Source organism: Hemicordylus capensis, chromosome 4 (assembly GCF_027244095.1).
Source record: "Hemicordylus capensis ecotype Gifberg chromosome 4, rHemCap1.1.pri, whole genome shotgun sequence".
NCBI classification, from domain to species: domain Eukaryota; kingdom Metazoa; phylum Chordata; class Lepidosauria; order Squamata; family Cordylidae; genus Hemicordylus; species Hemicordylus capensis.
Genome location: NC_069660.1, coordinates 151,516,995 through 151,529,824, shown reverse-complemented (window position 1 = coordinate 151,529,824; position 12,830 = coordinate 151,516,995). Strand labels below are relative to the sequence as shown.

The 12,830-nt window shown below is 43.8% G+C and overlaps 1 protein-coding gene across 8 annotated transcripts in view; it reads left to right on the top strand.

Moving 5' to 3' along the window:
- Window positions 1-12,830, top strand: part of RGL1 (ral guanine nucleotide dissociation stimulator like 1) — a 190,225-nt gene that overhangs the window by 172,895 nt on the left and 4,500 nt on the right. For 6 of the 8 annotated variants that reach the window (XM_053245816.1, XM_053245817.1, XM_053245818.1 and 3 more), the window contains 6 exons: window positions 205-237; window positions 867-988; window positions 1,859-1,945; window positions 6,632-6,818; window positions 9,289-9,543; window positions 11,478-11,592. In XM_053245816.1, coding sequence (XP_053101791.1) covers window positions 205-237; window positions 867-988; window positions 1,859-1,945; window positions 6,632-6,818; window positions 9,289-9,543; window positions 11,478-11,592 — 799 coding nt within the window. The remainder of the gene's footprint in view (window positions 1-204; window positions 238-866; window positions 989-1,858; window positions 1,946-6,631; window positions 6,819-9,288; window positions 9,544-11,477; window positions 11,593-12,830) is intronic. The other 2 variants (XM_053245820.1, XM_053245822.1) reach the window with 2 other exon arrangements.

Sequence of the window (12,830 nt, the reverse complement as noted above, 5' to 3'; positions counted from 1 at the left end):
GAAGTAATTTAATTTTAGGAGCACCATCCTAGAAATACAGTCTTGAAAGGTTTGACCTTTTGATAGGCAAGGGTAGGCTCTGTTTCCTGTTGATTTGTTTGAATGTAGCCCTGTTCCCCCTGTCAATATGGTATAATCATTAAATTGCAGTTGTACGGATATGAGGATTTTGAAACTAGTCTCTATACTCTTTGTTTCCTACAGGGAGGGTTAATCAATTTTGAGAAGAGAAGGCGGGTAAGCTTCCTTGTTCATTGGTATTTTAATTATTCCACAACTCATATGTTGGGGATTTAATATCTTGCCCTCAGAGGGAGGGCAGAACATGACACAACTGGGTATTCTAAAGCCTTCCTTCTTAATTGTTAGGCCCCAAGCGACATGAACTGCAGGCTAAGGAAGTCTGTCTCCTCCTAGAGTACAATGTGGGCAGTTGTATGCTTCTACCCTCACCTCCATCTGCTTTGATGGGCAACTCAGAGGAAAGTCTCTATCAGTGGATGACTGGGGTGCAGTGTAAGGAAGCTTTCACTGATATCATCTCAAATATACTTATCACTTTTTGGAAGCTTAGTGTTGGGGATGTGTGGGAGCGAGCGGGGCCGTGCTATTGTTATTACTGCCTTGCCAGCAGGGGGATTAATTTGAAGACCAAGGAGTGCTCCTCAGACCTGTTAATTCAATTGGAATGATAGGTTTTCAGCACCTTTCTAAACTAGGCTGCAGATTATAATAGGTGAATTTGTAGTGCAGTCCTTAACTTCCCTAATTGTCACAAGTCTGTCTTCTCATCTGTTTTGTAAGCAAGTCTGTATTTGGCTTTTGTTTCCTCATTACAATTCTAATTTTGTTATTTACTTTCTCAGGAGTTTGAAGTAATTGCTCAGATTAAGCTCTTGCAATCTTCCTGTAATAGCTATTGCATGACTTCAGACAGAAGATTCATCCAATGGTTTAAGAAACAGCGGCACTTAACAGAGGAGGAGAGGTGAGGAGAAGCTTTTCTATATAATTAATGGTATAGGCTTTTCAAAAACCCATTTTTTTCTCTCTCTCTCTCTCTCTCCATTTCCTTTGGATGAGAGAGAGCACTAGAGCTTTATGGTAATGGTTTTGTTTACAAAGATATAAGCAAAGTGTGTTAGAAGAAAATAGGCTCCCCTGTATCAGGCAACAAATCTGTGCACCCGAGGGCAAGTAGTGCAGCCTATCAGGCTCGACTCCTGGCCCTCTTTCTCTTTCAATTCAGAGGGCAAATCTGGCTCTGGACTGTAGCTCTGAGGGGTGTCATTGTTTGAAGGCTGAATTCTTGGCTACCAGATGCATTCATATGCTTTCGTTAAATCCCAAATTACCCATTGAGGTAATACCAGCTGATCAGTTCTGACCATTAGCCGGTAATCAGCTTAACCAGATATGCATTATATAGACTTCCTTTTCCTCTTATTCTCTCCTATGTTCCCTTAAACTTCATGCAAAAATTTATCTTCCGTGTTGTTTTGAATTTAGATGGGGTCCTGCAGGTGGAGAAATGTGAACTTTTATCCATGCAGTGCCTAGTAAATTGTAGATACTTAACAAATGTTAAATGATAATAGATTCACATAAACACACAGTCAGTGATACCTAGACTGGAGTGTGGTTCTTTCTGATCTGTGTGTATGCTGAAGTAAGAGGCCTGATTTGCGTGTCAGTTTTGAGAGATGTAATTGATTCCATTCTGCCATGTTTCTCTTCAGCCAGTATGGTTGCTGTTGTTCACAGCTGGAAGCTGAAATGTTGCTTTAAGTTAGAGATTGTATGTCATGGTAGGGAAATTGAATTTAGCCTTAACCACAAGGTGGCCTCTATTTTATAGCTATGCACTCTCATGCGAGGTTGAAGCAGCTGTTGACACAACTACGTCACCAAAACCTCGGAAGAGTATGGTGAAGCGGCTGAGCCTGTGAGTATAGCATGAAGGATGGTGGCTTTGGATACATTGCCATGAGGAATGCCCTAAAGGGTGCTATAAGAGCTAGTGTGGTGTAGTGGTTAGAGTGCCAGACTAGGACCGGGAAGACCCGAGTTCAAATCCCCATTCAGCCAGGATACTTGCTGGGTGACTCTGGGCCAGTCACTTCTCTCTCAGCCTAACCTACTTCACAGGGTTGTTGTGAGGAGAAACTTCAGTATGTAGTACACCGGTCTGGGCTCCTTGGCAGAAGAGCGGGATATAAAATGTAAAAATAAATATAAATATAAAAATAAATAAAATATAAATTGCCCCATTCCAGAGAAAGATTTTGATTTCTCCATCAAAGCAGAATTTCTCTTTTACAGAGAAGTGTACATATACCCTGACAAGCCCACAGTTCTCCTTGTGAAAAGGGGTTCCCCAGTTATGATTGCAAATCAGTACCAAAGGGGAGACAGCCAATGGGGAATTATAGGCAGTGCCCCCGCCCCCACCACCCTGCCATTGCATAGGATAAGTGTATAGGTTTACTCACATTTTTATTCATTTGCTGCATTTAAAATATGTAGTGTGAAGCTTTCCATTCTCAGAGGGGTTTATGGTAATTTAAGTTATACTGTGTAGTTGTGTGTTTAGTATTTTTCTAGGGATGTGCATGAACTGAGGTTTGTGCACAGGTTTGGCACTGCCGGGGGTGAGTGGGGAAGTGGTAATGTTTAAAAAGCGGGAGAGCAGGTTCTTAATTGTTCTCCACCGCCCCATGCAGGTTCCTGCTGCGGTAGCACTTCTCCCAAGAACCTGTGTGTGGTGTCCACACGGACGGGTTCTTGGGAGAAGCAGCAACCCAGCAGGAAGCTGCATGTGGCGGTGGAGTGCAGGTAAGAATCTGCTCTCCTCCTTTTTAAAGATCCCACTCGCCACTCTCCCCTCACCACTGGTCACGCCAAACCTGTGTACATCCTCAATTCGAGTACATCCCTATATTTTTCATTTTGATAACTGAAGATTAAAGCTGTAATCAGTCCAATGTTAAGTACATTCTTAACTCTCCCTTTGGAATCAAAGGAACTTAAAAAAAAATAGGGCTGCAACATTAACCAGTTAACCAAATTGCTTAAGTTTAGTGCAGAATTACCAAGGAGGGGCCAATTAATCAGGCCCTGCCCCACGGCTTAGGAAAAGGGTGGGGGCATCTCCCTCACTCATGCTGAGCCTTGGGGAGAGGAATGAAAGGTGATGAATGATGTCTCCCTAACTTTGTCTTTGTTTCAAAGCAATTATCCAAGTAAGCATTTGTTTGCTGTAGGGGGATTTATCCAAATCTCACCTTGGTATCATATGTTTAAGCAAATATTTTTCTTTCTTTCACAAGGTACCATATTACTGATTTGCATTCTTTTATCACCCCCTTTCATTGGGATGGGGATTTAAAAAAAAAAAAGAAGACAAGAATAACATGACACTAAATAACATGTGAATAACATGACACTGAATAATAAAGACAATATATTGTTTTAATCAGACATTGCTAATTTCTATGAACATGTAATCAGTTATAATTGATTAGGCATCTAACATTCAGACAATTAATCAATTAAGGTTTGTTTCTAATTGAGTCACAGCCCTGCTTAAAAGAACTTAACTGTGGATGGGTCGTGCTATGTTAATACATCCAACAGCAAGAGGACAACATCCTAATGTATAAAGTAGCTTTTTCCCTAAAGAAGAAATGTTTTGAGTTTAAGATGTTTTGAGAATCTTGGCACTGGAACGACGAACTGTATATATAAATCCACATAAGTCTCTTGCCATTTCTAAATAAATATACAGGGCAGGTCTGTACATCTTGTGACATCAGGTTGACTTTTTTGCACAATATTAGTCTGCTTGCTTAAGGATGTAAAGCACACCATGCATGTGTTGGAAAAAAGAGAAGAAATCTGTTAATGTATACAAATGCTCCCAGTCTAGGACACAAGGTTTTGAAGGCAATATTTTGATCCTCCCCATGGAGCTCCCAAACACACACACCAGGGGTGTAACTATAATAGGGCAAGGGGAGACAGTTGTCTAGGGCCCGACTGCCTTGGGGGGGGCCCCCAGAGGCAAGTCACATGACTGACCCTCCCAACGTACCCTCCCAGGCTTCCTCCAGTTGTATTCATCTTCCGAAATTGATATGAGTGTTAAGACCTGGAGCTTTCAGATAAGGGTGTGCATGGAACCGTCTGGCCCGGTTCAGTTTGAGGCCGGACTGGCGGAACTGGGCCAGTTCGGTCCCGCCCCAGTTCGTTCCTGCCCCAGTCCGGTCCCAGACCAGTCTGTGAACTTTTTGTTTTAAATTTCTAAAATGTAAAAGTATGTACCTGTAGCCCCTTCGAGGGGCTTGGTGTAGCCATGGGGGGGGGGGATCCGCGCGGGTTCCCTCTTCCCGCACCGGACTTCTTCATCACCACCGCGGCTGGGTTAACTGTAGCCTTTTTGGCCCTTTCGGGTCTCCGTAAAAGCGAGCGGCTGCCATGGCCTCACAGAGGGCATTTGTGCATGTGCGGCGGCCGCCAAAATGGCAGCCGCTCACTTTTACAGAGGCTCAAAAGGGCCAAAAAGGCTACAGTTACCCGACCGCTGTGGTGATGAAGAAGGCCGGCGGGGGTGGAGGGAACCCGCGCGGACCACCCCCTCTGCGGCTACACCAAGCCCCCCAAAGGGGCTACAGGTACATACTTACTTTTTAGAATTTAAAAAATAAATAAATCGCGGACCTGCTGGACTGGACCCGGTGGTCCAGTTCCGGTCTGACAGAACCGGGTGGGGGCCCTTCAGTTCGATAATGAACTCCAGACCAGTTCCGCACATCCCTACTACCAGAACAGCATGTCTTTCTTTAGTACCATTAAATGACTTGCATCGTCCACAGTGTGGGGGTGGGCATTTTAAAATCTTGTCTCTGGGCCCACTCCAACCTTGCTACGACCCCCCCACACACACCTGCTCTCTGTGTCCCCCCGTCGGCTAGAAGGAAAACACAGAGGCATGCAGTGTGAACCTGCACAAAAATAAAACCCGAGAGCAGTGGGAAGGGGCTGCTTCCCTCATGCCACAAGTGTGGCTTTGCTCAACATTTACCCCAAGAACTGGAAGCTATCTGTGGGAAAGCTCCGGTCAAAATTCATGGTTGGTAGGCATGGGCAGCATTTGGCTTGACGGGCTGTAAGTTTTGCACACCTAGGCTTTGCCTTGCGCCATCTTACACCTCACAGCTGAATTGCCATTTTGGAATATAAGAGCTTACATAATAGCAGTCTGTGTAACTTGGGATATATTTGAAAAAGGTACCGTGTTGTAACTATTTTATTTATTTATTGTTAAATTTATATACCGCCTTTCATTAAAACAATCTCAATGTGGTTTACAGCAAAATTTAAAAACAAGATTGTAAAAAAGACACAATTAAACTATTAAGCTAAAAATATAAAACAAAATCTGATTAGAAATTTAAAACAAAAGCATGTTTAGTACGTTGCAGTCACAGACCAGATTAACAAACAATAACAATTAATAGCATTAATAAGAAAATTCAAAAATTTCAGAAGTTTACAAAATCACAAGCTGTTCAAATTACTAATACAGTCTTTACGGAGCTTGAATGCCACAAAACAGAACTTTGCCACATTATCTGAAATTACAGGTTTAAAATTGGCCAGCATAATTTCCAAATAAAATTGGTCTGTGTGACCAGGATAAATGGCTAAAATAGGAGCAATAAATTTGGTGCGAGCGTCCTTATAAAACTAGCAATAAAGAATAACATGGGTGATAGACCCTATATCCCCTGAGCCGCAGGGGCAACAGCGCTGATCATAAGGAAGTCGTTTGAATTTACCATCAAGTACTGATGAAGGGAGAATGCTCAATTGTGCGAGGGCCAGAAATCTCCTAAATTTTGGTACCAAGATCTGGTCTAAATATTCAGCCGGTATATTGTTAAAAGTTTGAGAACCTAAGTATATTCCCTTGGGTAGCCGTGCGGACTCAAAACAAAAGCATAAAAGCAATACAGAATACAAAGAGCAGCAGCAGAGAGAATCAAATAAAAGCCTGGGTAAAAAGCCAAGATTTTACACTCTTTCTAAAAGCTGTGGTGGAGACCAAGGAGCGAATAGCCACCAGGAGAGCATTCCAGAGTCTGGGGGCAGCAACAGAGAAGGCCCTGGCCTGCGTGCACGACTGCCGAGCCTCCCTCATTGTCTGCACCCGGAGCAGAGCCCCCTCAGATGACCTCATCAAGTGAGCAGCAACCCTTGGGAGCAGGCGGTCCCTCGGGTATCCCGGGCCCAAACCGTTCAGGGCTTTAAAAGTCAAAACCAGCACCTTGAATTGGACCCAGAAACAAACTGGTAGCCAGTGCAGCTCTTTCAAAATGGGTGTGATGTGCTCCCACTGGGCAGCGCCAGATAAAACCCTAGCTGCCGCATTTTGCACTAGCTGCAGTTTCCAGGGCAGCCCCATGTAGAGTGCATTACATTAATCCAACTATGGCACAGAACAAGGGATAAACAACGGCTGAAAGAGCTTTATGACGAGGAAACTTGTCTGTTGGTTCTAGTTCTGTTGGCTTGTGGGCAGCATCCCAACCCTGCTCCCATCTCATGCATGTTACCATGTTTTTGCAAGGTTATTTCTGGGGTCCGACTTGATTGCTAATACTACCCCTACCAAAGAGCAGCCAAAATCTACGCCAAGTGGGAGCTCTGGCGAAAGCATGGATTCTGTCAGCGTCTCCTCCTGTGAGTCAAACCATTCTGAGTCTGAAGAAGTTTGCATCACCCCTACCGACACTCCAGATGAGCCTCAGAAGAAGGTATGTATTCGTAGATCTCTCACAAAGAGAGTACTGAACGTCTAGGAAGGGACTCAAGCCTGTCTGGAAACAATACCCTGTGATCTGCAAGCTCTTCTCATTAATCCTTGAAAGACTTTTTGGGGATGTGCGAAAACTCTCTGTAGTTATGCATGTTTGGGTTTTACCCCCAGTAGGTAAAGACAGCAGAGTACTAAAGAATGAACACACACTCCAGTTACAGAGTAGGTAGCAGAGGATGGTTTAGTTGTTGCAGCTATTTAGAGAAAACACAGGGAGATCTTTGTAGAACTAAATACTAAGTATTTATTGGTTAAGTACACCTGGATAGGAAAAACCTAAACCTAATCTAAAGGACTGCATAATGAATAGGTAAGAAGGGAGAGAGATGTTTCCATCTTCTCTCTAGGAGGAAGGGAAGCATTGTGACTCAGCACAGGAAGTGCGGAATAGTCAGATCAGGCGTCTTAGAGTAGAGACAGGTAGAATAGTTAGGGAGACCCTCACTCACTGTCTCTACTCCCAGTGCCCCTAGTGGTCATTAGGAGAGTTGGTGCAAAAGGTTGATGCACCGGAACTCCATCTCCAACCATGCAGTGGTCAATGATATGCACTAAATACCTACTTGAAAGCTCTTTATTCCATCGCTCCATTAATTCCAGGGTTAAGCCTTTGTATTGAACAGCTGTACGACCCCTTAGTCTTCTCACCTGCTAAAACTGGGCTGAAGTACACATCAAGGAACTGAGCACATGTTCTTCGCCGTTTCCTCTGGCTCCATCTCCTCCCTTTCCTTTTCACTGTGAATCTTAGATTGTAGTTATTTATATAGTTCAATCCAAATAATGGCGCTTTGCAGACAGATCTCTACTCTGGGGAGCCCACAATGCTAACAGCTGCAGATTAAGCCCTGTGGAAAGGACAGTGCTCCCGTTTTGAAAGGCATTTGCTGAATTTCTTTTATTACCAAGTCATACCAACTAGAGTGCCTAAAGAGCCTGAGCTTTCCCAGACAAGCGACTTTACTGTGGCAGGAAGTGCCTAAGGTTAAGTCATTTTGAGCACTGCATCAAAGTGCTACCTTTTTAGGATGCATGTAATGCGCAGTAACTACAAATCATTAGGGGAAAGGCTGGAAAATGCCATTGGCTGTGTGAAAGGCACCTTCTGTCACTGTCCTGACATCACTGTAAATGGTTCCTTCATATGACCTCCTGCCACTCAGCCTAAGTGTCATGAAGCTGCGTTCAGTCGCCATTTGGGAAAACTCCTGTGCAAAAGGCCTTGCTGCAGATGAGAGAGATCTTTAGCACTTTGAAAACTAAGCAGTAGAAGTGCTCTCTTAAAACCATGGGTTGTTCATGGCTTCCTCCTGAACAACTCTTTTTTCTGCTGCCACCTACTGGCTTGCTCTTCTAAGTGTAGGAAAGAGGACTGTAATGGGTGTTCTGGAAGAACATTTATTTAAGAATATACATTTATCAAAACCACAACACATTTCAGGCTAATATATGTCTATGGCCCTGCTTCAGGTGAATACTTTATACCAGTTGTAAATACACTTACTGGGTAAAAGTTCAATGATCATATCTGCCTTCGATTTAGAAAGTTCACACTGACCTTCTGTTCTTCCAAGTAGCAGAGATAATAATATCATAAAATAGAATTGGTTGGCAGAAAGACATTTTTGCCAAGTGTGTTGAATTACCATGGTCTTTCCCTAGAGCAAAGAAGTACAAAAGAAAAGACAGAGCCCATATCAAGGCTGGAAAAACTGGTATGGTTGTGAAAATCCCATCTTTCCTAATCCCCATTTTTTGTGCCTTTCAGTAAATGAAGTATACAAAATACGCAAGCACTATGTGTTAAGGCACCAGAATAAGATTGGGTCCACAACACAAGGTATCACCCATTTTTTAATATTTAAGTCTCTGGGACCAGCACAACACAAAGAGCCAGTGTGGGACTTTGGTTAGAAAGATCAGAGTTCAAATCCCCACTCAGCCATGATGTCACTGGGGTGGCCTTGGACTTGTCACACACTCTCAGCCTAGCCTAGCCTAGCCTACAGGGTTGCTGTGAAGACAAAGTGGGGTAAATCACATCCGTGTATGCCACCCTGAACTCAAGAAGGAATGGGTGAGATACAAGTGTGAACGATAACTGTTGCAGCCTGTTGAGATTCTGCTTCTTTCCTCAAATATCCCAGTGGGTGAGAGAGTGAGCTTCCTTCTCACTCTATATACAAGATCATGACCTCAGGAAGGGAGATACTACTTTCAGATAAATGCAGTGCAGTGATCACCTTCTGCTACACACAGAGGGGCAAGTCCAACACTTGCTCCTGATCTCCCCCAGCAGATATTGAGTTGTGATCTCTCAACGGGCCCTTAATATCAGACTTAAATAAAATGAATATTCTGCCTTCATATTTCTAATTGGTTTTCTTAATTTGTGTTTCACCCCTCAGCTCTCAGAGTCGTCCTCTTCTTGCTCCTCCATTCACTCCATGGATACATCTTCATCGGGGGTGTCATCATTCACCAACACTCTCTCATCTCCTCCTTCATTGGCCAGCAATCCCAGAATCCACAAACGCTCCATCTCTGTCACCTCCATTACCTCAACAGTCTCACCTCCTATTTACAATCAACAGAATGAAGACACCTGCATCATCCGCATCAGTGTTGAAGACAACAATGGCAACATGTACAAGAGTATCATGGTATGAAAGAGGATAGTGGGGTTATACAGCTGAATCACCAAACCAATTCAGATGTTGTTCTTAAACTAAATGAAGTGACTCTGCATCTACTCGCTTACTTTGCATACATTGTTCCATTTCCCTTAAAAAGCAGACACGGAAACTTTTTTGTGCTCTTAATTCAGTGCTTAGAATGAAATTTCAGGCTCTGCATCTAAAAGGACAATGTTTACATAAGAGGACAAGAACTGCCAAATCAGATCAAGGTCCATCTAGTCCAACATTCTGTATGCAGCAGCCGCCGCCAGCCAGTTGCCTCTAGAACAAGGGTTCTCAACCTTGAGTCCACAGAAGATGTTGGACTACAACTACATCCTGGGGATAATGGGAGTTGTAGTCCAACAACATCATAGTAATTCTACACCTATAAAGTCAGGGTTCCCATCATGATCTGAGAACTCAAGATTGAGAAGCTCAAAAGCAGAGCATGGTAATCATGATCCTGTTGCGTGTCCCCAACATTTGAAACCTGAATATGGAGGTTTTGTTCATCTCACACCATTGATGGATTGACGGGATAGATCCCATCCATTAGTCTAACCCTTTTTGAAAGCCTTTGCAGTTCGTGGCCATCACCGTGTTTTGTGGCAGAGAATTCCAGAAGTCTCGCCTTCCAAGATAAAACACTTTCTTTTGTCTGTCCTGCACCTGCCATATATCACTCTTTTTACTCTTTCCTTGCCCAATGGTACTTCACTAACTGTACCGCTCACCATGGGAAATCTGTGCCAACTTGTCAGTGGGTGTCATGTAGCTTGCAGAGATGTATTGCAAGGAAGTGGGGAGAGAAGAGAGTCTTGTCTGGGCATCGCTTGATTGATTGATTGAATTTCAATACTGTCTGAAATAGAAATCTCCAGGCGGTGTACAAGTTAAGACATAAAAACAATATAAAACAGAATTCATATGACAGATAAAAATCTCAGTAAATAAAAACACATTACACTTAGACATTTGAGCTGCCTTTGTTCCTACAATAATTAGGACTATTAAAGTTATGCTGACAACATCGTACCTGCTAGAAACTCTAATTCTGCGTACCTAACTATGTTGTAAAAATATCCCAATGAAAGAAGAGGCCTCAAAATCCCAGTCCAACATCATGATTGTGGTTTCTGGCCAATATACATCATGTCAGATCACCATAGCAGTGCCTCTGTTTTTTTGTTGGTTGGTATCATCTCCAGTGACAGTATAGAACAGTTTTTCCTGATAGTGGCAGAATCCAGCCATACCAAGACAGATGAAGCAAGAAACCCATAGAGGGTTTTGTCTCTCTTTTTAGGTCTATACAGAAATGTGTATAGATACGCCTGTGTTTCCTAGCCCAAGGTTCATATATGTTTTCTCATTCAGCTCCCAGATCTTTCTTGAAACTGTGAGCTGGTCCAGTTGCCTCACACTCAGCATCCCCTCCCCCCCGCCCCCCATTGCTCAGTCATGCTGCATCTGGAAATCGCAGTGCCTTCTCCCTTGGGATGATATCAGTACTCATATAATGGTAGGGATGGGGAGACAGTCAGTGCTGTGTGAAACCAATGTGGAGGTTTCATCTTTCAAAGCATGCTTCAGTCTCTCTGGTGGGACACCGTTTGGTAATCAGTGCTGTAGACAACTGGCAGCTAGACTGACATCTCACCTTCCATAAACATTGGCTCAAGAGAAACTGAGAACCATTTTTAGAAAGGTTTTATCTCAGTTGGGATACTACCTGTCTTCCTGAACAAAGGGGTTTCATAGAACTTAGTCTGAAGACTAAGCCATAGCTGACCTTTCAATCCAGGAAGAGACAGCAGCTTTAGTACCCTGTGTGCTGATACTAGGTAATGGAACATTCAAGCTTGTTCAGAAGTCAGGTTCAGAAGATAAGTCCCTGTGCAAAACTGTCTTTCCAGTTAACCAGCCAAGATAAGACTCCAGCTGTCATCCAGAGAGCCATGTTGAAACACAACCTGGAGTCCGATCCTGCAGAGGATTATGAGCTTGTGCAAATCATCTCTGAGGACAAAGGTAAGGGAAATGGGGCCTCTGTGTGCTGCTCAGAAAACCTGCCATTTTCTGAAGGGAGCAAGTTCATTTGTACAGAAGTTCAGCTAGGTGCAGCCTCTCTGTGCTGCTTTAATCTTGAACTGAACACGCAGACCTTGCAAGTTCGTTAAGTTCCAATTTTCAACAGGGCAAATGAAATGGGAGAGATGTGCAAGCTTACTAAAAAAAACCCCCAAATTTTCAAACATTCCTGTTAAAACATTTCAAACATTCCTGTTAAATGCTCAAAAAGCCCTAGTGACATTTTTTTAAAAAAACCCTTAAGGAAAGGGGAGGAGGTAAGAAGTGCAGAGGGCTCACTTTTGACATAGGAGAAGCCCTAATGACCTTACCTTGGCTGCAAACGCTGTGTGGAGAATCCTCTCATGCTTGTGGAAATCATGAAATGGAGCTTGTGGTTTTTAAAAAAACCTGACAAGGCCTGGGCACTTTCCAGACTAGACCCTACAACGGGGTCAGGACAAATCTCGGAAGTGTGCTTCCACACTTCCTGCAGTCCCTACGCGGACAGCAGGGTGCCGTTCACATTTCCAATGCCTTCTTTCGAATGTCATTGCTGCGATATAGAGCAAGGATGCTGCATATCCGGCGTGAAAAAAAATTGCCGTTTTTCCGGGTTGTTAGTTGCTGCAAGACTGTGACCCCTGCTGTTTATGGCCCAAATGCGACTTGCCTAAACGGAGGCATTATGCTGCTAATGAGCAGCTAGACTGGAAAGCACCTGGTATGGAATGACTGCACACCATTTGCAGCTAAGGAGAAGCCTTGCAGGGCTGCCTCTGCCTCCAAGCTCTGCTGCCTGTTGACTCTTCTCTAAAGTCTTCTGTAGTGTGTTTTTGTTTTGTCCTGTTTTTTTACCTTGGGGAAATGGGAGAGACGGCTGGGAGGGTGGCAGCAGAGGCAGGACTGGGAGTCCCACTTAAAGCCTGGCCCAGCTCAAAAGAAACTTGGACCTGGCCTGAAATGGTTAGACTTTGAGCAGAGAGGGAGATTGCATGTTGAGCATTGGTTTAGCACTGCAGGGACGCCCAGGGATGCAGTCCCAGTACTTGTTTTCCTGCCGGGTCTCAGCAAGGAGGCAAAGCAGCCGACAGGGAGGGGGCTGATGTTGTCTGTCTTTCCTCTCATTCTGCCTTTTTTGAATGGCAGCTCCAGCCACTGTGATCCTTCTCCCTCCATCTGTTGCTTGCCCAAACAAG